The 26,902-nt window shown below is 35.9% G+C and overlaps 1 protein-coding gene across 1 annotated transcript in view; it reads right to left on the bottom strand.

Annotated features, from left to right (window-relative positions):
- LOC125678099 (dynein axonemal heavy chain 8-like) overlaps window positions 1–26,214 on the bottom strand; it is a 281,238-nt gene extending 255,024 nt beyond the window's left edge. Inside the window, exons 1-6 of the mRNA XM_056156251.1 lie at window positions 25,928–26,214; window positions 16,803–16,996; window positions 13,763–13,897; window positions 4,222–4,312; window positions 801–952; window positions 363–558 (exon numbers count right to left, since the gene is read on the bottom strand). Of these exons, the coding sequence (XP_056012226.1) occupies window positions 363–558; window positions 801–952; window positions 4,222–4,312; window positions 13,763–13,897; window positions 16,803–16,988 (760 nt within the window). The 5' untranslated portion in view covers window positions 16,989–16,996; window positions 25,928–26,214. The remainder of the gene's footprint in view (window positions 1–362; window positions 559–800; window positions 953–4,221; window positions 4,313–13,762; window positions 13,898–16,802; window positions 16,997–25,927) is intronic.
- Window positions 26,215–26,902: the final 688 nt, after the last annotated feature.

Here is a 26,902-nt window from a genome sequence, read left to right as displayed (position 1 = left end):
GAATTAAGGAGATATTTTTCATGTTCCATGAATCTCATCAAAACTAGTCCACTGTAAAATCTAGAAAATGGGCATCACCTACAAAACAGTAAGGCCAAGGGCGATTCCCATAAATAACCCCACCCCAACAGGTTTGGGATCTTAAAAAATGGACATTACTTGCAAGACAGATAGAGTGACTCTTCTAATATACCCAAAAAATGGACATCATGACCAGGACAGACAGGGTAGTTCCTCTAAACACTAGCTCCCAAACAGTTTGGAAGATATGATAAGATGAACATATTCTTAGATCTGGTAAATTAATTTGTGTACAAATCAATACACCTTTAAAAAAATTGTTACATAAATATTGTGCTTACTTCTCAGGTACACAAGAAAGTTGCCAAAATTATCTATGAAGTTTTTCTTTGCTTTTCTTCCTTGTGGAGACTCCTCCATTTCTCCCCATCTGTCATAAGCTTTTAGTGCTGGCATATACACTTTAGACATCACCAACTCAAATGCAGCTAAAATTCCCGAAATTTGATTCATATCCAGGTACCCAAAGAGTATCTCCTACAAAACAATCAAAAGTTCCCACCTTTTATCATAAAAATACACAATGAAATCTGAGAGTGACAACAATATTTATCTCAACTATTTTATGATGCTTTAAAATTTCTGCTTTACCAGAAAAACACACAGCTTAATTTACATATTTCAAAATTTTACAGTGATGTCTACACAAAATCAGACAACCGAAATTTGGTCACTTCTAAGTAATATCTTTATACTATGCATTTGCAAAGAATACTTACTGTTTCAATGTTTTTGCTTGTGATGTTGACATCAGTTTTTGTTCTCAGAAAATACACACATGATCCCCTTAGTTTATCACCGGTACCACTGGTAACTATCACCCTCATTGTGACTGTGCCTTTAGATATTCCATAAATTGCTCTTCCACACTCTATAGTATAATAAAACCAATATAATATTGTTCCAATGAATACAAGAGGCCCACAGGCCTCATCGGTCACCTAAGCACTAGTTTAAAGTATCACTAGTCCCAATTTACTGTTCTGGAAATATATTAGCTAATTTCTGATATTCAGCAACAGATAAAACAAGATGTGTTCTTAAAATTTCAAATGTCCTCAAAAGTGCATACACTGATGAAAGGCTTTACATGATATAATATTTGTATTATCATCAAGCATTATCACTAATTTGGACCCATCCTGAACTCAAAACCATGGGGTTGTGAAATTCACCATTTTTTGTATATCCTCTCCTGCTTTTACTAAATAGGCATTTAGCTTAAATTATACTGAATCAGTAAACTTAAAGAAGTCCTTCTGAATCAAATGATAAAGACAATAATCACAATGATAATTTTGGCTCCACCCCGACACCAAACCTTTACCTCCTAGGATCATGAAATTTACAACTTTGGTGAAGGACTACCTACTCCTTCTAAACATCCATTTAGTTTCAATTTAGTATCAATAGCATTAAAGCTGTATGACCCAATGTTCATGTATTATTTTTGTACATAATTACTTTAAAGCAGATTAATTACTTCATAAAGTTATTAACTTTCCCTTAATTACATGCTTGAAAACATCTGCATGTAAAAGAAAACAGTGAGAATAATATTTAGAAAGTAAATATACTGTGGTACATATATAAATCATCCCATAAATAGACGTCTATAAATAGACCCACGCGTGTCAGGGGAATCCCAACATGATGTATTAACTCAAACGCAACTGTCTAGTTTTAAGGCTGAGAGCGTAAAACAACGAATCATTAAGAGGTATTTGATATTTTTATCTCTATTTAACTTATGGCACGGTACTGTTGTAACAAAATACACAGCTTTACACAGATCAGACCACCGATGATCTGAAAGTTTGAACTGGTCACATGCTGTCACTGGAATCGGCAGAGTGACGCAGTTATTTGTAAACACCGATTTAAAATCTAATAATTTTGATTAAAACAGGTGAAACAAGAGGTACTGTGAGCAATGCTCACTAAGAATACCCCCCGCTTACCCCAATCTCCCAAAGGGTGTTGGTAATAGGTAAAACTTCAGTATTATGATCCAAAAGGTATCTAGAAACACAGCATCTCCATGCGATGAAAAAAGCCATTAAAGAATTTAAATGGAAACCATATCCCTACTTCGATGTCCAGTGCGCATGACCTTTGACCTTTTGACCCCAAAATCGATAGGGAACATCTTCATACCATGGGTAGTCCATATGTATGATATGGTGACTGTAGGTGGAAAGGATAACGCTTTAGAGCCTGGAAACCATATTGCTACTTCGATGTCCAGTGTGCTTGACCTTTGACCTTTTGACCCCAAAATCGATAGGGAACATCTTCATCCCATGGGTAGTTCATATATATGATATGGTGACGGTAGGTGGAAAGGATAATGCTTTAGAGCCCGAAAACCATTGCGTCTACAGATGGACGCACAGACAGACGGACAACCCGATTCCAGTATACTCCCCACAACTTGTTGCAGGGGGTATAATAATGTATGATATGTCTTACAGCCTCATAACTACATACGTGCGATGATTTAATAGCGTTTTTACGAGATGGAAAAAAATATTGTAATTCGGACCATACAGCTTTAAAGCAGGTATCATTTATATGTTTTGCGCATATACACTATATATACCAAGTTTGGCCCCGCCCTGGAGTCGGAACCTCTAACATGGGGGATCCCGTAAGTTACAATTCTGGTAGAGACCTTCCTTCTCTACATCACCATGCATTTGGTTTTTCTTAATGATGTGCAGGTGCAGAGAAGATTTTTGAAAATTTATCGATTTTTGGCAGTTTTTGCCCCACCCCTAAGGCCCAAGGGGTGCAAGAGTCCTGAAAATTACAATTTATGTCTCCCTTGTCTAAAAGATGCTTCATTCCAAATTTTAAAAGAATTTGGAATGGCAGTTATCAAGAAGTTAAAAATTTCTATTCACATATTTAATAACTGACCAGTTGGCCCAACCCCGATACCAAATCACCTACACTTGGGATCATCAAATCTATAATTTTACAATTCTACTCAGGGTGGGGGGTGGGGGATGTCACAATTTGAACAAACTTGAATCTGCAGTACCTGGGAATCTGGGAATGCTTGCCAGGTACTACGTCAGGAAGCTTTCATGTAAATTTCAGCTTTTCTGGTCCAGTGGTTCTTGAGACGAAGATTTTAAAAGATTTTTCCTATGTATTTGTATGTAAAACTTTGATCCCCTATTGTGGCCCATTCATACCCTCAGGGGCCATGATTTGAACAAACTTGAATCTGCATTATGTCAGGAAGCTTTCATGTAAATCTCAGCTTTTCTGGCTCAGTGGTTCTTCAGAAGATTTTTAAAAGATTTTTCCTAAATATTTGTATGTAAATCTTTGATCCCCTATTGTGGCCCCATCCAACCCCCAGGGGCCATGATTTTTACAAACTTGAATCTGCATTATGTCAGGAAGCTTTCATGTAAATCTCAGCTTTTCTGGCTCTGGTTCTTGAGAAGAAGATTTCAAAAGATTTATCCTATATATTTGTATGTAAATCTTTGATCCCCTATTGTGGCCCCATCAAACCCCCCAAGGGGGGGGGGGCATGATTTGAACAAACTTGAATCTGCATTGTGTCAGGAAGCTTTCATGTAAATCTCAGCTCTTCTGGCTCAGTGGTTCTTTAACCCCGTAGACTTTGTCGCTAGAGTACTACTAATTTTCAGCTGTGTCAGTATCATCCATTTTGGGATGTCCAGATCGCAGTGAATATGGATTGCATTTCATTACTCTGTATCATATTAAATACTATCAAAAATTATTTTTCAATACCCTGCCCTAGTAACTGATGCAAGATCAATGAAATCAATTAATCTCAACAGTACTATGGGAAATATATGCAAGAATCATTAAAATTCCATGTGCATTCTAGGATGAAAATTCATTTTATTATTGTTTCAATAACAGTGTGTCACTTCCCTTGATTGCATGTGCATGCTAATTTCACTCACTGACAGATTATGGTTTCAATGAATGGGAGTTTAGATGATCATACTATGCCATTCTTTCAATATGATTGGTCACTGAGAACAAAAGTAAAACACAATTCCTTGAAATCTATGAAAAGTCTCTCCCAAAAACTTGCACACTCAATTAAGCGAAGTGACATGCTGTTACCGAAACAATAATACTTACCTTCAAAGCTGGGCATTACTGAATCTTGATAGTAAAATTTCAAACTCTTGATTCCATCTTTGTCAAGAAAGCTGCTGAACAGTTGCATGTGCTGTATAAGATACAAGTAATTCACATTACAGGGCTGCAAATAACAGTCATTAACAACTTTACCAAGATCACTGGCCCACAAAAATATTTTGGGGCCCACAGTAAAAATATGGCACAGTTGCAAATAACAATTTTATCATAAACTTATCAACAACAAAAAAAGAATAAAACCCTTATGACAATAACCTGTTTTATTTCAATTCTATTCCATTTCCGGTAATCATTCAATCTCTCATACATTGTCCCTTCATCCTCACTATCATAATCACTTTCAGTCTCACTCCTACATTCTTCTACATCCTCAGTCTATGAACTTTCATTCCTTTTTTTCCAAACTTCAATCTACAATATTCTCTTTTTCCAAACTTTCATCCTCAATATCCTCTCCGACTCTGCCTATGCCATGTCTGTTATTACTAACCATGCACATTTTTCTGCCCACTTCGAAGTCAAGAAAATTCTAGTACTTGTCTAATTGTCAGAGAAATAATCTTTGCAATTTTTGCGGTTTTCAATGGGGTTAGACACGGTCTTTCAATGAATTTCCACATCTGATTTTTACTTTCCTGTAACCAGTGACTCACATCAAGATTTATGAAGCGTTTTATCGATAATAAAACAGCGTGCATTTAATAGTTGAGTCAAGCAAATTCCAGAAAAGTTCTGGTGAACTTTAACTCGCCATGTGGACGAGGATTTTCATAATTTGGTTGCCCACAAATAAAATTGCTCTCGAGTGGGCTAGTGGTTATTTGCAACCCTGCATTACTCATATCAACAATAGGCTGGTGGGAAATATTCCTTGACGGAATACCAATGGCCTTGCACATGCTGTTGTTATTTTTCAAAGATTTTATCAATCTTTACTCTAATGAAAAAATTTTGACCCCAAATTGTGGCCTCCACCTAGCCCCAAAGGGTCAAAACATTAGGGCTGTGCGGTGCACCGAAAATTTCGGTGCACCGCGATTCATACCATTCGATTCGATGCACCGATTACAAATTCCGGATTTCGGTTCGGTTCGGTTTAGATTTTACTTGCACCAAAACAACAAATATGGCGTCCGAGTGATGTTGAAAACATGTGCATTTTTATGCAACAGAGATTTAAATCACTACTGTGTTGAGAGTTAGCATTTTCACCACTCATATACCAGCAGAATATGGTCCGTAAGATCATTGCAGTTTATCTTTACATGACATATAGCATTTCTGTCAGTCACAGTGGTGGAGTGAAATCAACATCGTAGGTAATGACACAGATTTGACAGTTGATATGAGAGAAGTAAATCAATAAAGGAGAGATTTTCAAAGACTCTCAATTGATATAATTATTGAATTTTTGCATATCAATGAAAACAATATCATATACATTTTAGATTCACTATAGATTTGTTTAATAATCCAAAACTTATGTAGCACATTAATATAACAAATTTTGATAGACTGTCAGTGTTTTCTTTTTTCTATCAAAGTTATAAAATGTCATTATGAGTAGATATGATGCTTACAAATGACAACATATAGTTATATAACTTGAATAAAATCAAATCAAATATGCTACTCATTAAAATTGTTAATTTTTGTGGTGTCATTAGATAAATTGGACCTAACATGAACCGAATCGAAAATAACCGAACCGTGCTGTTCTGAATCGAAACCGAACCGAATCGAGCTAACCCTGAATCGTCCCAGCCCTACAAAACATGAGCATGGTTGGTCCTCGGAACTTGTGTGACTGTAGGCATACTGATTCTCTCTATATGAGTAGTTGATGGGAGCCGTTTTCATTTTTTATATGATATTTTTATTATTTTATCATCTTAATTGAGCTTTGTTTATCAAATAACACGACAACTAGCAAATTTATAACAGGGCACTTTGTCATTAACCATGAGGTCTTTTGGTCGCTCCTTTGCTATGTAGAAGAGTATATATTGGCTTGAAAGAATGTTCTCATGTGACAGAGTATCCACATGAATATTCTGCACAGGTAAAATGACCCCAGCATTCTTTTGATGCAAACACATGAAAATTCAAGAAGATTGGCGTGATTTCTAAAATGGCTAAGTATTCAGTAAAGTGCTGTTTCAATGGGTATCCCCAAAAATGCAATTTTTCCTAATTTAGAATATTCTGAGTTATATTTGGAGGTGGCAAATCAAGTAACAGTGTGATGAAGAGGTAAAAGAAACAGTCTCACAGGGAAAAGTTTATCATTGAATAAAATATTTTAATATAAAGTGTTGAATCACCTGTTCTTTGCGTGCTTATTTTGTGACAGGGTCTGATGACCCCAAATCAAATTTTCTTTTATACTTATACTTTTATTAATTTCAACTATGTAAAAAGGTTTTACAGGTAATATAACAGTCTGACAAGGTTTTTGACACCAAAATATGAAAATTCATCGAAAAATAAGGATTTAAACCCATTCTAAATGGTCACGTTGTTGGACGTAACATTTTCTGTCTTCTACTCAAGTGAAAAAGAAAAGTAAGTCCTGTAACAATACAGGGCAATTAACTGCACGGAACATCTTGAGGTTTGAGCTTATAAACTAAATGCAATTATTCATCATGGAGAAATAGCAGGGTGTTTCCACTTTTTTCAGGATTTGTCATTATTTTTTGCTCATAAAAATTCTGTCCAACCATTACGGGCGAAAATCTCAATTTTCATTTGCAATTTCTCAATTCGATTATCGTCCTTTCTGTTTACGACAACATATTTTATGACAACTATGATGCGCATGCGGTATTGCCATCAACCATTTCCTTTAACTCTAAGTCAACAACGTGGAAGGGAGTGCAAAAGCACTTTCTGTCCAACCAAGAAAATCAAGTTACGTCCGAATTTATGTTACGTTCGACATCCAAGACTTGCATAGATTGATAAATTCCTCTCATATCTGATCAGATATTCTCTGGAGTGGTTACCGAAAGTCACAGAATCAATTCGCTTCCACTTCGACAAAAAGTTCTCCCGAAAGTACAACCGCATATGGCTACGTATTTAATAAAGAATTACGTCCAACAACATTACCATTTAGAATGGGTTTATATCCATATTTTTCAATGAATTTTCATGTTTAAGTGTCAAAAACCTTGTCAGATTGTTATATTGCCTGTAAAACCTTTTTACTTAGTTGCAATTCATAAAAATATAGGTACAAAAACAAATTTGATTTGGGGTCGTCAGACCATGTCACAAAGTAAGCTTGCAAAGAACAGGTGATTCAACATTTCATATCAAAATATTTTATTCAACAATAATCTTTTCTCTGTGAGACTGTTTCTTTTATCTCTTCATCACACTATTAATTGATTTGCCACCTACAATTATAACTCAAGAATATTCTAAATTAGGGAAAAATGCATTTTCTGGGGAAGTAACCCATTGAAACAGCACTTTACTTTACTTAGCCATATTATGAAAAATGGATTCTGTCCTCTGTTTGTCCAACAGATTTTTCTGGTTTTATTTTATTTATTTATTTAATAATGAGCCGTTTTACATCTTAGCTGAAGAACACCAGCTGTAGATACTGGTATTTTAACAACAGAATTTGAATTTCTTCATTGACTTTGGATGGTGCAAATTGAACAAATTCTCATTTAAAAATGTCTCTGTTCGTCCGACATATTTTAATATTTGTTAAACTTCTAAGCTAATTTATGATAAATTTAACAAAATCATATACTAAAATTGAAGATCTTGTGAACTGTCAGAGAAAAATTAATGTATCTGTAAACAAAGAATTCATATAAAAGGAAACAATGCATTTTTAAATGTCTTGTTACGTCCAACATGACCTCTGACCAACATGCTATTTTGGTCTAATTTTATGTTTTTTCACTAAATAACTATCTTTTTACATGTAAAATCTTAATCTAAAACCATTATCCTATCAGAAAATCATATTATCATGATTTAAACAGCTACTTTCAAAATTGTACATTTTGTCACACACTGGCAACTCTTTACTGAATACTTAGCCAAATATAAAATGTTTGCGTCACATTTTCCAAATTTTTGTCGAATTTCCTCTGGAAATAAATCACAAAATATGACAAATGCAATGGGCAGCACGAGCCTAGAGATCACTACACTAGGTTCTGAAGTAACCCAATACAGGGTCAGGTCTGCATGACCTTTCATCTAAGCCAATCAAATTCACATTGTCAGCTTCTGCCAGTGATAATTTTCCCATAAACCCTTGTGTTAATATTTACATTAGAGATGGCTGTGCACATAATTGGAGACTGCACATGCCAAAACATGCAATGGTGAATGCAAACAATTTCTGCATTCTCTGCGGGTTTTGTTTTGTTCAGACAGTAAAAAATCCTGATGGAGAAGAAACAATCCATAAATTCTTGGCAAATTAAAATTGACCGATGAAAGAAAACAGCTGATTAATTGTTCAAATTATACCCAACCCTATTCATACACGAATCATAATTGCCAATTAACTAAATTTGGGTGCATTTTATCTCATACCTATTGTTGTTTGTGTTATTATTAATTACCAAAGTTTTGAAAAACCTTCTGTTAGGCCAAAAAAAATATTGTGTGTTTACGGTAACAAGTTATGTCCAAGACACGATGTAGATATGATATTGACGATATCGACAAACCAAACATGATATCGTACTGATATCGATATGTACAACTCAAATAATCACATAACTTTACTGACAATAACGTGTTGATATCGAATCATGATCAATTCTGTAATGACTTTATGTGGACTAATATAGGATTGATTTTTCTTCCTGTCAATATCGACAATATCGTGTCACGATCGTTTTGCTAAACGTAGTGTTACAACTGAAGTAGACATTATTTCTATTTCTGTCGATATCATGTCTATATCGAATCATGATAGTTTTTGTAATGGTTGCACGAGAATTGAATTAGGATTGATCTCTCTTCCTGTCGATGTCGTTAATATCGACGATATCGTGTTGATATCGAGTCATGATCGTTTTGCTTAACGTAGTGTTACAAATGAAGTAGACATTATTTCTATTTCTGTCAATATTCCGTTGATATCGAATCATAATAGTTTTTGTAATGGTTGCATGAGGATTGAATTACGATAGATTTCTCTTCCTGTCGATATCTTCGTCATCGTGTCGATATCGAATCCAGATCATTATTTTTAACAGAGTGTTAGTAGTGAAATAGGATTGATTTCTCTTCCTGTCGATATCGTGTCGATATCGATGCACCATTGTGATCTTTAACATTTTGTTAGAACTAAATAGAATTGAATTTTCTAAGTGTCAATATTGTCGATATCGTGTCCATATCAAATCACTATCATTTTGCCTAACGTAGTTTTAGAACTTAAATGGAATTGAATTATCTTCCTATTGATGCCGTAGATGTCAACGATATCACGTCGATATCGAATCACAATCGTTTTACTGAACGGAGTGTTAGAACTGTAAAGAATTAATTCTCTTCATGTCGATATCGTCAATATCGATCGAATCATGATAGTTAAAATGTAATGGTTGCATGAGGACTGAATTAGAATTTATTCCTCTTCCTGTTGATATCGCCGATATTGTGTCAATATCGAATCACGATCGTTCTACTTATCAAAGTGTTAGAACTGTAAAGAATTGAATTCTCTTCATGTCGATATCGTTGATGTCATGTCGATATCGAATCAAACATATTTGAAATAAAAATTGATGATATCGATATCATATCATTGTAAGAATGTCGATATCGCAGACATCATTCCGTGTATACTAAGCCTATTAATTCAAACACATATAAAATAAAAAGCATCGATATCAATACGATATTGTTATAAGACTGTCGACATCATAGGCAGATATTATGCTGTGTATACTAAGCCTATTAATTCAAACACCTTTAAAATAGAAATTGTCGATAACAATACAATATCGTTCTGAGAATGTCGAACACAACCATTAAAAAAACGATCATGATCTGATATCAACACGATATTGTCTATATCGACACCATAGACAGACATTATGCTGCATATGTATATTAAGACTATTAATTCAAACGCATTTATAATAGAAATTATCAATATCGATACGATATTGTTGTGTTAATGTCGACATCGACATCGTAGTCAGGCATAACGATATCGAAATTTGATTAGATCTTGGACATGTCTGAGAGTAACCTGCTGGAAAAAATATAGGGTCGGTAGTCTTTACATTCTGTGTTCTTTAGTTGGCTGGTTGGTACATTTAATATTTCACCCGAGAATTTTTCACTTATATGGAGATGTCACCATTGCCTGTGAAAGGCACCTATGTTCGGCACTTGTGGCCTTTGAGCAGGGAGGGATCTTTATCGTGCCACACCTGCTGTGACACGGGGCCTATTCTAACCCAGATCCCCATGAGTTCTTTATACTGAAGTCATATTGTTTAAAAATATCTATAAATGCTGAGGAATTTAGGAATGTTGCAATAACTCTTATTGACTCTTTCAGGTGGGCACATCCTTTGATGGTCAGAAATAAAACACTTGCCATTTTTACTGAACCCCCAATGGCGGAAGTCGCAATTTTTTTTTTAGAAGTGGAGTAATAGCAGGTTCGGTTCCGGAAGGAGACATAATTTTATGAAAATTATTGATTTTCAAATAAAAAAATTTAGGGTTGGGGGGAAAATATAGGGCTGGTCGGGTGACCGAAACATATATTTTTTTATTTGGCTTGAGCACACACAAATTCATAGTGTGGAATAAACTTTGTCGGAGAGAGATTACTTTGACTTATATACAAATTGACTGGGAACCGGCTGAATAGCCGTCATTATCTGTATGGCGCAATCTAATTGGCTGACTTCTCATTAATATTCCAAACGAAAGGTCACGTGGGTGTGACTCTCTATTGGGTTACTTCAGATCCTAGTGTAGCAATCTACTTGAGATGATCAAAGGATCTGATTTTAATCAGATTGCAATTTAGGCAAAGGGCCTCATGGACATCATAACTATGCAATCTAGCTTTTTTCATACATATGTGGGAGGAGAGAAGATTTTAGAAGATTTAAGAATCTCACTATATGTCCATATTGGCACCACCCTACAGAGTGGATCCCTGACCCGGAGGTCATAAATTTCAGAATTTAGGTAGAGAGCTTCATGGACATCATAACCATGCTTTTTGGTTTTTCTCCCACACATGTGAGAGTAGAGAAGTTTTTAAAAACTTAGCATCTTTTTTTTTTTTTGTAGTTTTGGCCCCGCCCTTGAGACCCAGGGTTTGAGACTAACTTGAAACCTTTGGTAGCCATGTGGGCTACTGAACCTTGCAAAATTTAGTTGCCCACAAATTAGAACACCTTTTATTTGAAAAGCCATAGTGTATTTTCATGCTGTTTAGTTTATACGACGTGCAACCAGTAACAAATAAACAGAACCCTCTGGCATTTGATGGCATTACAGAAAAGAGTATCACGGTGAATACCATAAGACAAAAAGACAACGGAAGTTCTTGGAATCATGGAAGACCAACCGACCACGACACCACTACACTACACGACGGGCATGTTTCCTAGCCTTTTTCCCGAAGAAGAGGTATCACGTATCAACTTACGATACGAATCAGTCACACCCACTTCCGCGTTTTCTAGCCACGGTCGGTTGGTTTTCCATGATTCCAAGAACTTCAGTTGTCTTGTTGTCTTATCGTCATCACCGTGATACTCTTTTCTGTCAGTATGTTTTTGTTTTTTTGGGTTCACTGACCCTATTTATAGATTGCCACATTGCCTGTAATTCAGAATCACTTAGACCCTTTGCAGAGAAGTGCTTCTAAAATTAATTATGAAGCACTTTGCAGATTACAAACTTTTTATAAAAAAAATAATAAATGATCGGACAAAATTGAAAAACAAATATTTATTTCGTAAATTTCCTAATTACCATGTGGGCAACTTGAACTGTAATGTTAATTTGCCCACTCAAAAATTTAGTCGAAAATGGTGAGTGGGTGACTGTTAATTTCAAACCCCGAGACCCTGGGGGAGCTAAGATCATCAATTTCACAATTTACATTTCTCTTATCCCAAAGAAGCTTCACACTAAAAATGGTAGCAATACAGGACTTTCAAGATACGAAACCACTCTGACTTTTATTGCGCATTGAACGTAATTTGTAGGGCATGTCACTTCGGGATTACAATAACAACCAAGAAAACAAGCATGGAATACTTCCAACGCTATCAAATTCCTGCATTAAAATGCTATTTTTCAAAGAAACGATTCCCTACAACCATTTATAGGAAAATGCATTTGATTAAATTATGCGAGTTGGCGAGGGAAATAAATCTAGGGAATATTTTGAGGATATTGGTAAAACTTCACGCCTTTCATCCAAGCGTCTAAATGGGCCTTTTCCCTTCCATCTAATTTACAACCAGGTACTATAAGCACCAATAGTGACTTGAATCGTCATCGTAGGACTATGCATTACTCTTAACTAGCGAAACACCATTTGGATCAATGTCAACTTTGCCCTACAATTGGTTACTATCACGTGACCGCAGTGTTTAAATGTCAAGTCTAATCGGTCCTTCCGGCACATCCTGAAATTCTGTATTGGCCCTGTAGTATTCAAGAAGATGTTAACAATGTATAAGAGGTCCATTGGCTCACCTGAGCCACCTTGGCCCATGTTTAAAGATTTTCCCTACATATTCGCACGTATAACTTTGATCCTTATTGTGGCCTCAACCTACCCCCGGGGGCCATGATTTTTACAAACTTGAATCTGCACTGTCAGGAAGCTTTCATATATACGAATTTCAGCTCTTCTGACCCAGTGTTTCTCGAGAAGATTTTTAAATGACCCCACCCTATTTTTGCATTTTGTGATTATCCCCCCTTTGAAGGGGGCATTGCCCTTCATTTGAACAAACTTGAAAGCCCTTCACCCAAGAATGCTTTTTGTCAAGTTTGGTTGAAATAGGCCAAGTGGTTCTGGAGAAGAAGTTGAAAATGTGAAAAGTTTACAGATGGACAGACAGACGAAAGACAACAGGTGATCAGAAAAGCTCACTTGAGCTTACAGATGAATGAAGACCAACAATAATAGGTCACCTAAGACACTAAAAATGTTCAATTGTTAACAGACAGCATACAACAGGCATAAACTAATTTACTCGGCTATATGTGACCTAAAAACAAATTTAATTTTTTGATATACCAGCGGTTTTTAAACATCTGCGTTAGATAAATGTTTAAGGTATAAAGAATAAAAAATTTGACTCAAGTCTATTCTCAGTTTATGGTCTTGAGGCCAGAAGAGACAGACAATGGACAAACTTTGATCATGATAGCTCACTTGAGTTAAAATCACTGGGCACTATATATTGGGCAGGTCAGCTATAAGTACACTGAACAGCATTTAATGTTAGCCAACTACAGATATATTATTACTTACTCTTTCAGAATCCAAAACAAATTCTTCTACAGCTCCTTGATCCAACCCAATGTGATATGCAACTATCTTTATGATGTGTTTATGTGCAGCCGTAAGACACATTCTTCTAACCTCTCGTTGATCTTTGGCCCTTTGCTTGGAAAATAAAGTACTGGTACACTGTTATGGTATATGATACGCTAGTCTGCATTTACATAATATGTATATATACATGTTTGCATGCTTTTAGTCAAAAGCTGTGATGCTTTAAATTACAATTCCAAAATGAGGCCACAATGACCTACTTTTAATTTGTGACACACCTCTCCTTACCCCCAAGATGCATCACAGGGTTTGACACTTTTAAGGCACGTCACACCAAGTCTACTAAATGATACCTCCATTCGGGTAAAATGCAAGTTTACTAGTCCTACTTGTCATGTTGAAAAAATAAACAAGAAACTTTATTTTAAACCATATGATATTTCATTCTTAACTAAAAAATAACTAAAATTTAAACTCCATGATGGCAATCTCTATTAGTTGTAATAAATAAGTTGTGGTCCCAAGTGATGTTTTAATGTTTTGTGACATCTACTTGTAAAATTAACAAGAGATCCATAGGCCTTATCGGTCACCTGAGTACTAGTGAAAAAGTATCACTAGTCCCACGGGCTATGAGTTCTGGAAAAAAATTCCTGTTCTGAATCTAATGTTCAGTAACAGTATAAAACAAGATGTGTTCTTAAAAATTCAATGCCCTCAAAAGTGCATACACTGATGATTCAAGGCTTTACATAATATAATAGGTGTATTTACATTAAATGAAATTACTAATTTGGATCCATCCTAGAGTCAAAACCCTGGGTTGTGAAATTCACCATTTTTTGTACATCCTTTTCTGCTATTCCCAAGTATGCATTTAGATTTTATACGTTATCGACAAACTTACTCATACATACTATAAACTAAGTTTGGCCCAACCCTGGGGTCAAAACCCTTACTCTGGGGATCATGAAATTTACAATTTTGGTAGAAATCTTCCTGCTCTACATCACTATGCATTTAGTTTTTCTTACACATACATGTGTGGTTCTAGAGAAGAAGATTTTTGAAAATTAGTCAATTTTTAACAGTTTCTGCCCCGTCCCCAAGGCCCTGGGGGTGCAGGAATCCCGAGATTTACAATTTGTCTCCCTTGTTCCAAAGATGCTTCATACCAAATTTGAAAAGAAATGGAATGATAGTTATCAAGAAGAAGTTAAAAATTTCTATTGTTCACATATTTAATAAATTGACCATTTTGGCCCCACCCTGATACCACAACCCCTACCCCTGGGATCATCAAATTTACAATTTTAGTAAAGGACTACCTGCTCTTTCAAAATATCCATTTAGTTTAATCCAGTATCAATACCACTAAAGGAGATGTTAATTAAGTGTTTTACACATAAACACTATATACTAAGTTTTACCCCACCCTGGGGTCAAAACCCCTATCCTGGGGATCATGAAATTTACAATTTGGTAGAGGCCTTCCTGCTCTACATCACAATGCATTTAGTTTTTCTTAAATGTGTGCAGTTCTTGAGAAGAAGATTTTTGAAAATTGGTCAATTTTGACAGTTTTTGCCCTGCCCCTAGGGCCCCAGGGGTGCAGGTGTCCTAAAATTTATGTCCCCCTTGTCCTAAAGATGCTTCATACCAAATTTGAAAAGAATTGGACAGGTAGTTATCAAGAAGTTTAAAATGTTCAATTGTTAACGCATGACAATGGATGACAACCAGTTACAATAGGTCACCTGAAGTGATTTCTTATTCAGGGGCCCACTTGGCCCCTAAAGTATTTAGTCGAAGTTGGAACCCTGTTGAAAGGAAACTAAATCCATTTACTGTGCATTTAATGTTGTTCACTGCAGTAATTGGTAGTCTAAGACAAAATATATGATCATACTTGGACCATAGTTTATTCTTTCTTTTAATGTAATTTATTGTCAAGGTTACAATTACTGTAAAATTTGTAGAGATTGTCGATTTTATAATTTTCGAACTTTGTTTTCAACTAATGCTACATATTCCCAAATACCACCAGTGATGGACTATCAATTGAAACAGTACACTATTTGTTTTATCTAAGTATTTGATTTAATTTTTCCATCATTGTCACTTTTTGGACCATTAGTGATTTCTTGCCCATATACAAAATATGAAAGCCCTACAGTGAACAGGGATGGGGTCAATTACATTCAAACATTAAATACTTTCAATTACATTGATGATTTTGTGAATTACTTGCAATTACAATTACATTGATTTTAACCAATGTAATTACTTTCAATTACTTTGAAAAATGTAATTAAATACATTTCAATTACTGAAGTTTATTTCAAAATGTTGTGGAAGACTTGGCCTCGAAGCCTGCTTTTTTTAGGAATTCTGCTAAAAATTTAACTTTGAAATTTCCAGACGCATCCTCTAGGACATGAAATTCATCCAGTACATTTAAGCCACGTTTAGTTCTGAATGTAATATCGAATGAGGTGAACTCTTACTGGGGTACTTTTTCTACCTGTGCATATTTAGGGGTTCACACTTAAAACAAAATTAGCCCTTCACCTATTGCCCTGGGTAATGTGGCCATGCTGCAGCAAGCATATAGACATAATGAGACATCTAATTATTGCATAAACTACAGTGACAAACAGTGAAACAGTCTAACGCCATTATTATCCTTCCATCAATAAGTAATTGAAATGTAGTTGAAAATGCTGGACTTTTTTGGAATGTATTTAAATACATTCAATTACTTGTAATTGAAAGCAAAGTCAATTACAGATACATCCTATTACTTTATAAAAATGTATCTAAATACAGCTAATTATTTTTACATTTTTCACAGCTTTGATAATGTGTTGATTACAAACACATCAAACAATCATTAAACACATTGATTTTATTTTCATATCAGTATATGTTCCCCAATCAAACTTCAAAATGTTATAAAAGTATAGACCCAGGAGAAGTTCATGTTTCGTGTTTGTTTTCATTCAGTATCACCTACCTGTTTTTCTTTCATGAGTTCTGTTGTCATCATGACACTACCAATTGAGCTCATTCTTTTGCCATATTTTGTAGGTCTAATGTCAGGACCATCACTCTCCCTTCTATCATAACTCACATGGGTATCAGTTTCACTTGAGGATTGTGGATCATATCCACCCCCTCTAGAACCTTTTGACAAGGACATTACCAAATCTGTAATGTATACAAGTACATGGCATGAAATTCTACTGGACCAAAAATGTCAAGAGATCCAAGAAAATCTGTGATAAATCAATACAAGAGATCCATGGACCACAACACACTCACCTGAGTCAACTTGGTCCTGCCATTGTTCAGCTGTTGTGATATTTAAAAGATTTTTTATCAATCTTTATTCCCATGAAAAATTTTCACGCAATTATCTGGCCCCCATCCTAGACCCAAATGACAATGCCACACCATATATCCCGTCTTTAATGGGCATACATAAATTGAAGACAAATGAAAATATTGTGAAAAAAAATAAAATCCAGTGGGTAAAACTTTATATACAGATGTATTTTGGTCTGGTGCGATAATGGAATCTTTGAGAATAACAAAATATCTAATTTTTATTTTTTATTACACAAAAGCAAAACATCCACTTAAACAATGTGGACATTCCGCTAGGTTCTTGGGGTAAGGAAACTGGGATACCAAGACCTAACCAAAGTTGAACTATTATAAAGGAGACTTTAAAGAGGGACCGTTTAAGACAATTCAATTAAGGTATGTCCATGGCTCATTTATGAAGATAAAATGTTTTGTTCTTACTGCCAAAATGCCCGCGTTATCTCCGACTTAAGTTGGCCCAGGTCTATCATCGTACAGACTTGGATAGATTGATTGTATATTGTTTTACGCCCCTTTCGAGAATATTTCACTCATATGGAGACGTCACCACTGCCGGTGAAGGGCTGCAAAATTTAGGCCTATGCTTGGCGCTTATGGCCATTGAGCAGGGAGGGATCTTGTCACACCTGCTGTGACACGGGACCTCGTTTTTTGCCGTCTCATTCGAAGGACAGCCCCATTTAGTCGCCTTTTACGACAAGTAAGGGGGTACTGAGGACCTATTCTAAACCAGATCCCCATGGGACTACAGACTTGGAAGTTGTAAAATGAAATATAATAAGCTATTGATTTCAGACCCAAGAAAAAGACAGGTGTAAGCTTTAAGGACAGAAACAACTGTTGTAATTCTGGCTGAAACAAAGTGAAAGATGTGAGAATGAGAATAGTGTTGTTTTTTTCAATTTTTGGCCCATTGTGATGTATGGCCTCCGTTGGTTGGTGTCAACCATGGATATTGTGCCCTCAATTAATTGTCGTGTTGTTCTGGTTGGTAAAGCGTCTGTGGCTGAATAGTCCAATTTGGGAGTGACATTCTCTTCCGCATCTAGTGAAAGTATGGATGGTCGTTGAGTTTGACTTGTAGACATGTGCTTTTGTCTGGCTCTCCTATCCTCGGCAGAGATCTGGATTTTCTCCTCTCCTGCCTGGAGGTGTGTCCAGAGCGTACTGCGCCGTAAGTCATGGTCAGCTGCTAGGTCCTCCCAGCTCTCTGTGTTAATGTCCAGAGCTTTTAGATCACGCTTTCAGACATCTTTGTAGCGTAGCTGTGGACAGCCGACAGGTCTCTTGCCTGCGGAGAGCTGGCTGTACATATAAATTTCTCTCTTGCCTGGTGCAACGTTTACATCCTGCTTCTCGGCGTTATCCTAATCCCTATGCACCCAATGAGGAAGGCAGATTGTGGCGGGACAACACCTAATTAGCTGGGAAATGCCCCGCTTGAGGTGGGCAGTAGCTGTCCAGTGAGATCCGAGAATCCCTCCCACCATCAGAAGCAAACCCTGGCACCATGCTCTACGCCAATCAATAATAGTGTTCCAATCATTGATTATAATCGTAATTCAGTCGATTGTTAATTGGCACATTCTAGGTGCTCGATTATGAAGATTGTAATCCAATTAATCAGTTTTAAGAGTTTGTTTTCTTCATGAATTCAGTGATTGGGATAAGCAAATTGGTGAATGTGACAATGGCGCTACCAGCTAATGTCAATGTGACATTTCTAAAATGAATGTGCCATATTGAAATTTTTATGCGACATTTAAAAATGACCAAATCCGAGAGACTAGTAAATTATTAACACTACTGACAGACTGTAGATAACTTACATTACTGAATGAATATTATACTGATATGGCCAAATCTGCAATAACATATTCAATAAAAAGAAAACTCTTTCACATTTTTATTCTGTTTTGCACATTTGAATTGTTTCAAGGCATCATCAAAGTTAACATTACTGCCTTCAAGTTTCACTCTCAACAGTTTGTCTGAAATGCTTGGTGACAGTCTGTTCCTCTGTTTGGTGAGAATGAGGTTCTGCTGGCTGAACACTCGCTCACAACCTGCTGTATGGAGTGGAAGTAGGAGTCCAATTTGGGCCAGTTTATCGCAATTCACCTTTGAATTAGAACGCTTTACCCGATATAATATTGCGTTGTGTGACGACACAATTGAATGAGACAATTGAACAATTTGAATGACATGTCTGATGTAATACAACAAGAGTTCTCATTGGCCGATTACAGCCCGCCCACTTTCTCGAGCGGATTCAGCGTAGCTGGAGAACTGTACATAGCTCTCTGAAAAGATCCACCTCTTATAAAAACCTTCGATTTACGGGAAACAAAAAGCTGCGGACGGTTGAGGCCTGAAATCGGTGTATTTTTGTGTTGCTGTCTCATAAACTCAATATAAAAAAATCTTAACATATTTTCCTACTATATACTTGCGTCCAAACATACCTTCAAATATTCATTAAAGCCACACACCACCCGAAAACTCGCAGCTTCAAATGATTTCGTTTGTTGACGTAGCAATGTTAGGTAGCCGGTCAATTCGAACTCTTGCTATTGGTATCTATTCATAAAATCGGTTGTAAGTTATGTATTCGCTCTTCATTTATTATCAACACGAATAATTAATAGAAATTAAAACATTTTTGTACCAGTTTTTGTAATTAGGTAAAGTAAGCTCTAGATGAACGAAAATGCTACATAAGCCCATTAGATGGAGATCGGCCAGCGCGGCCGCTCATGACTAATGAAAGCCGCACTGCCGTGAGTTTAGATTTTTGAATAATTATCATTTAATAGGACTGGGGTGGTATATTATTTAAACAATTTAGCTAAAATATTTGTGGGGAATTAGTACACATCTAGACGCTATTGTGCCAATATGGAAATGAACCGGGATTCGAATTGACTGGCTACCTAACATGGCTACGTCTACGAACGAAATCATCAAAAGCTGTGATCGAGTTTTTGGGTCGTATGGGGCTTTAATAAATATTTGAAGGTATGTTTGGACACAAGTATAGTAGGAAAATATGTTAGGAATTTTTTCCATCTAGCATCTGGCCGTCATGTTTTCAAATGCTGACTACTCCCGTATAAGGGAATTTGGGCGGACTTATACATATGGACCAATGAGAGTTTCTGTTGCATTTCGCAATTGTATTACAAACAGATTCAATTGTGTCGTCACACAACGCAATACTATATCGGCCAAAGCGTTCTAATTCAAAGGTGAATTGCGATAATTATTTCACAGAGGGAATCATGATGGTGCATTGTCAGCAGCTTCCACAATGTAGCCATATCATCAACAGGATACTTTGCTGAGTGGACTATAACTTTTGCATCATACCATTGGCTCCTCACGTGATCCTTATTCAACATAGGTTCTGAAGTGTAGCCCCTGTGAACCTACATGTATAATATTAAAATAATGTAACTAGATATCAGATAATTGAAAACTTTGTTCCTCTACAAAACAGGACAAGAGTCAGAAAACATTACCTGCTTTTCACCATAATGCTTCAGTAAACATTCAATTTCAGCTGTACCATAGTTCATGAGATCCTTTTCAAAGTTGATTGTTCTCATTGCCAAGACAAAGAAGGAGTCAATAAGGCTCTTAGCTGGAAACCTGTAAATACCATAAGATGACATAAGGACAGATTTAAATACATAATCATTATCAAAGATAAAGTATCATAATTAGTTGTCGACACAGTCATATCAAAGTATTTACCTGTCTTTAATATTTTGAATCAGCTTGTTTAAGAACGCACTTTTAAGTGCAGTGTAATTGGCATTGTCCTGTGTGAGTCTGTGGCCATGGTCTCATAATGGTCCCCAACTTTTTCCAAAGTGTCAAATTCTTCTGCAAGGTGGGTCTTGAAGATCATAGTACCCAATTTATAAGATTCTAGGTCAGCAAGGCAAATGTCGATGGAAATCTGCATCAAAATCATATTAAATATTTTTTGCTAATCAGTAGTGTGACTATGTCTATAAAAATTATAAAGTTTTATTACAAATCTACAGTTAAGACAAATTGAATTTACAAAAATTCAATAATTACTTAAAAATGTAAGTCAAAAGACATTTCAATACTTTTTTTGGCATTTAAATTAAATGTAAATCACATTAATTGTAGTTAACTAATGATAAGGCTGGTACATTTATTTCTTTGAGAAATGTTGTCAAACTTTCAAATTAGGTAAGGGGTAGATTTTGAACTTTTTTCATAGCTTTCTGCATATCATTTTTCAAATTATGACTTTGAACACATGCTATATGGTCCGATGTCAATTTGTGCCTATTCATAGATGAAGTACGGAATGTAACACAGCCTTGAGTAAATGAATTAGTTTTCCCACCTTTTATGCACTTGTGACAGTACATCTTTCCGTCTTTTAAAAACAGCCAAGGCCAAATTTTCTCCCAGTTGGTGTTAAATTTACGTTTTACTTTAGAAGCCTCATCGTGATCGTCTGTTTGTTTTGACATTTCCGCGCCATCGTCTTCCTTAGGGTCTTTCGTGTCATCATCTTCTTCTGCTCCTATATGATAAGCCGGTACTGACTTATCATTCATGCGAAAATTAAGCAAAGTTTGACCTTTGTCGGGCTTAGGAATTTTTGTCGTTGGCATCTTCTTTTCGTGCGCGTTGAAATTGTAATATAGCGGTATTAACCAATCAAATAACTCTTTACTGTTTGATTAGATACTGAGGAAATCGAAGTCATACTTGCGCTTAAAAGAACGTAAAGTTGTACTCTTACAAAAGCACTACAGCGATAAAGATTTTTCAAGCACTTAATCGATATAGAATCAGTGGGGAAACATCTCAAAAGTTGAAAAGTTTGTATATCTACAAAGGCAGTGGGGAAAAGCTCAAACTAGGTATATTGACGATATGTGCCACAATGGCGCAGAGTTTTCAATACCTATGCGCCATTTTTTAATTTAATGCGACTATGGCGCAGGGCGCATGCTTATCCCAATCACTGATTCTGAATTTAGTTTTTGGAGAATACTGCTGTCGTGATCTATCTTTTAACCTAAAAGTTTTCTTTATCGTAAAGGTGGTGCATATGGAAGCAAAATGCATTGGTCTATATCCATACCCAGGGAATAGAGCATGTTCGCATGGTCGGATACATGCGTACTTTTGATTCAGACATATATACCAGAGTTCTTGAAAAGTGTCGGTAATGTCGGATTATCTGATAATAATAGTAAATGTCAGAAACAAGTTACTTGTCGGTCCTGATGGCTAATAAAAGATCGAGTTCAAAGTCCGTTTTTTACCAGGAAAAATGGCAGCCATATCACCCATAAGTTTTTAAACCAATGCTAAACCTAGCAAGGCATTCAAACGTAAACGTGAGGAATCTGTTGAGGACCTACGAGGAGAAAAGAAACAAATTGTTTCAATCCGCCTGGCAACCTGGGGGATCATGGCTTCTGTTTGATTCCGTTTTACTTAGGTGACACCATCTGCTCAAAGTCTAAGGACCAACTACACCAGTGTGCGAAATTAACCATGGACCAATAGACAATGTCTATAGAAAATCGAGTTGGTCTATAACGATTAAATTAGCTATAGACCGACTTGTCTATAGGAATTCTGAGTAAAAAACTGGTTCCCCGCTGCTTATTAAACATATATGAGAAGTTGGACCAGTTTATACGTAGTATGCTGATGTTTCTGTTCACCCCTTAGCTGTAATAAAATGTTCCACAATGTAATTACAAATCATTCGAATCAGATTATTCCATTTTCAACAGGGGGGGGGGGGGGGGAAGTGGTCAATTTGATATTTATTTCAATGTATGCCATTTTCGTGCATATTCGAAATGTCCTTTTTGAACGTTTTAAAAATATGTGGAAGGTGCACGCACTTGAATCAAACAGAAAGCAGTCAGTACAACAAGTTCCAGCAAGGCTAAAGTCGCAGAAAATCATTAGAAAATGAAATGTAGTAAATGTGACTTAGATGGAGAATCAGGCAGTGAAACTGAGCTGGAACAAAATGAAAAAGAAAACGAAATTCTAATTGAAAAGCTTGACGTGCATAAAATTGAAAAAAAATATAAATTAAATTATGAACAAATATTTATTTCAATGTATGCCATTTTCGTGCATATTCGAAATGTCCTTTTTGAACGTTTTAAAAATATGTGGAAGGTGCACGCACTTGAATCAAACAGAAAGCGGTCAGTACAACAAGTTCCAGCAAGGCTAAAGTCGCAGAAAATCATTAGAAAATGAAATGTAGTAAATGTGACTTAGATGGAGAATCAGGCAGTGAAACTGAGCTGGAACAAAATGAAAAAGAAAATGAAATTCTAATTGAAAAGCTTGACGTGCATAAAATTGAAAAAGAATATAAATTAAATTATGAACAAATAACCCAACCGAATTTGTGTCTATTATTTATATTTAAATAACAATGAATATTGCATGATAAATTTCGGTCTATAGGAATTTGTTGTGGTCTATAGGAAATAAAATGACTATGGACCGAAAGTCTATAGGACTTTAAAGTTAGTTTCACACACTGCTACATCCAGCCTAAAGTGAGAGAAAGAGTGGTCACAACAATTGCAGAGGAAAATGAGAAAGAAGTTGAGAGGGAAAGACAGGATAGAGAGAGAGAAGTGGAAGGTGTGGGAGAGAAGTGGAGAGAGAGGAGTGGTGGAAGAGAAAAGTGGAGGAGGAGAGAAAAGTGGAGGAAGAGAGAAAAGTGGAGGTTGAGAGAGAATGGAGGGTGAGAAAGAAGTAGAGCAAGAAAGTGACTCAGATAGTGAAAGTGAGGAAGGTTCAGAATGTGAGCAAGATGAGAAAGAGAATGAAAGGAGAATTTATTAACAGGATGGAGAGGGCCGATATGGAGATTGAATACAATTAGCTGATTATAAATAAAGTTTATAAAAACCTTGAAAGCGGTGCATTTTTTTCTGGACTGACAAAATTTTGTTTGGGCTAACACTATTTCTAACAGTGCAGACTAAATGTCTGACACTTCAAATGAAATTTCAAGAACTCTGATAAACGAAGGACCATCCATCAAAGAGAATCATGATACAAGCAAAGCCATGTGTGAATTATGTAGATAAAAACCGCTTTTAAAGGCCACTATTACTCTGCGCGTGCATATCATGTTTTCAATTAGTGACAATTTGGGCCAAGTATTAATCAGAAAAATTTGATACGATATGATATCAACTTTAACGATACACAATATATTGTTTGGGAACCGTTTGTACTTCAAAGTAGCAGAAGATTTCCAGTAAGGGTGGGCCTCCGTGGCCGAGTGGTTAGAGCATCATGCTCAAAATCACACGGCCTCAAACCTCTGGTTGGCATGGGTTTGAATCCCACACCCGCCGGTAAGTGAGAAAGTTTCCCAGTTTACTTTCGGGAGGTCGGTGGTCTCTTTCCAGGTACATTGTATCTGGGTTCTCTCTTCAACCAATAAACACTGGGCGCCACCAGGTAACTGAAAAATTGTTGAGTGTGGCGGAAAACAGCAAATCAATCAATCAATCCAGTAAGGTATCGAATGAAAACAATGTCGAAGAATAAGAGAGAATTGTCAAAGGACCTAAAGGAAAGGACTGTAATTCTAAATTCAAAGGGATTTTTAATGACAACAAAATTAGTGAATCATTGGGAATCCATTGAAGCACTGTTGGATGTGTTTTAAAGGCTTTGCAACAAAATACTAAAAAAAAATGTTAAGTAAATAATGTTGATTTCATTTAAAGCTGGTTTTCTCCATGCAGCTGATGACGTCAGCCATGTTTGTTGCAATACTTTGGCCACTCAGTGTTTCGGTTAAAAATGTTCAATTGTTAATGCACAACATATGATGATGGACGCTAACCAATTGCAATAGGTTACCTGAGTTTACTCAGATGTCAGACCTAAAGATGTAAACAAAAAATAATTCTTAAAGTAAACTACTTTCCTTAGGAAGAATTTTGATTCACAATTGTCAAATGTTTAGGATTAAGTTGTCCAATCTTTGACAGTTATCCAATCTTCGAAACAGAATAAAAGTCATTGAGGCAGAGGATCAACAAAATGAGATTGGCAATTAGGTTATACAATTGTAAAGTCATCATACTTATCTATGCTTTAATGGACATGCAGTTGAATGGTAGTGGACAGTTCACAACACAAAAGAAATTCTTTTTTAGTTCAAAGTATTTAACATGTACGTAGATCTAGATCTATTAAAATTTTAATTATGTAACTTTTGGCTATACCACCGCATTTAAGAAATTCAGTCTAAACTAGCTAAATCAAGCTATTTCAATAGCTTTTACAAAGCTATATATATATCTGAATAAAGCTATAGCTTGTAGCTAAATAGATTGTGCTGGACCTGTGAAATGGACATATGACGATTATGTGAAAGGGAACTTTCTTCAGGCGGAAATTTATTTGATAAACCATACGCGAGAATAATCTGTGATATAAAAACCCATGGCACAAAGCTATATGGAAATGGGAGAGGCACATTCCTATTTATAAAAATGTGAAAAAGTCCCCACCCCACCCCATCCAATTTGCCGTCGTGCAATAAAAAATATGCTTGGAAATGGACTGAAATCGATGTTTGAGATCAAAGTTTTATGAAATGAACAAACATGAAGAAAAGTAAACTAACTATCTGTAAATTTATAGGCCTACCTGTGTTATTAGCAGGTAAAATATTGTCATACTTACCATTTAGACGATTTCTTCGCAATCTTTGGCAAATCAGCCTCCTGCGATCTTTGACTTCTGCTTCAATTTAGATTTATGCGCGATGTTGAAAAATATACAAGACCAGTGCATACGAAAAAGTACAATAACAGTTAATATCCAGGAAAGTTTTGATATTGATTTATGTAAAATCATTTCTTAATGGTGTTATTGGGTTTGATTTCGTATGCACTATATTGTTAACTAAATACTGATAGGTAGTTAAGAGTCTCAATGGCGGGAAATATGTTCCTTGTGATGTGTGCTGTCTGAAAATGTAAAAAGGAGAATCTGAAACCATAGGATGTAAAATCATAGCAAATATCGTGAGGCATTGTTTGTATGCGCGTTTAGTCAATAGCCTGATGTACAGTGGTAACGAGATTCATATATTTCATCATGAGCACTATAGACAATGCAATCTCCCTTGCAGAGTTGTCGTTCGTTACCCATTCAGACAGTGAATGTATGAGCCGATGGAAGAGAGGGGACAATGATATGCAATATTGTTGAATTTCTATGTCAAATAATGTTCAAATTATACTTCTTTTTGTTAACAATGCCTTTTTGGGGCCCTTGATCGGTCAATGTACTGCCTTCCATGTCACTTTTATTAATAACACAACACGGATAATTACAGTGAGATAACCAGTTGCAATATTATTTGCCACAAACAGTTCACATATAGGCGCGGATCCTAAATAGCGCGTGTGTGTCCCTGTTTTAGTGGGTATACGTATGTGTGTGCGTATATGGTAAAAAGCTACAATAAACAAATCAAGTCTATAAATTAAATGAAATACAAAGTCATAATGAAAAAGTAGATTAAGTTAGGTTACATTGCTACTATAAAATTAGATGCATGTAATTCACTACCTTAAAGTACACATGAACTTTACACTGGTATTTAAATTGCAGCTCTAAAAAATAAAGATATTAGAACTTGTATAACTTACA

The sequence above is a fragment of the Ostrea edulis genome, chromosome 2 (assembly GCF_947568905.1).
Source record: "Ostrea edulis chromosome 2, xbOstEdul1.1, whole genome shotgun sequence".
In the NCBI taxonomy this organism is placed as follows: Eukaryota; Metazoa; Mollusca; class Bivalvia; order Ostreida; family Ostreidae; genus Ostrea; species Ostrea edulis.
This window is presented reverse-complemented; position numbering and strand designations above follow the sequence as displayed.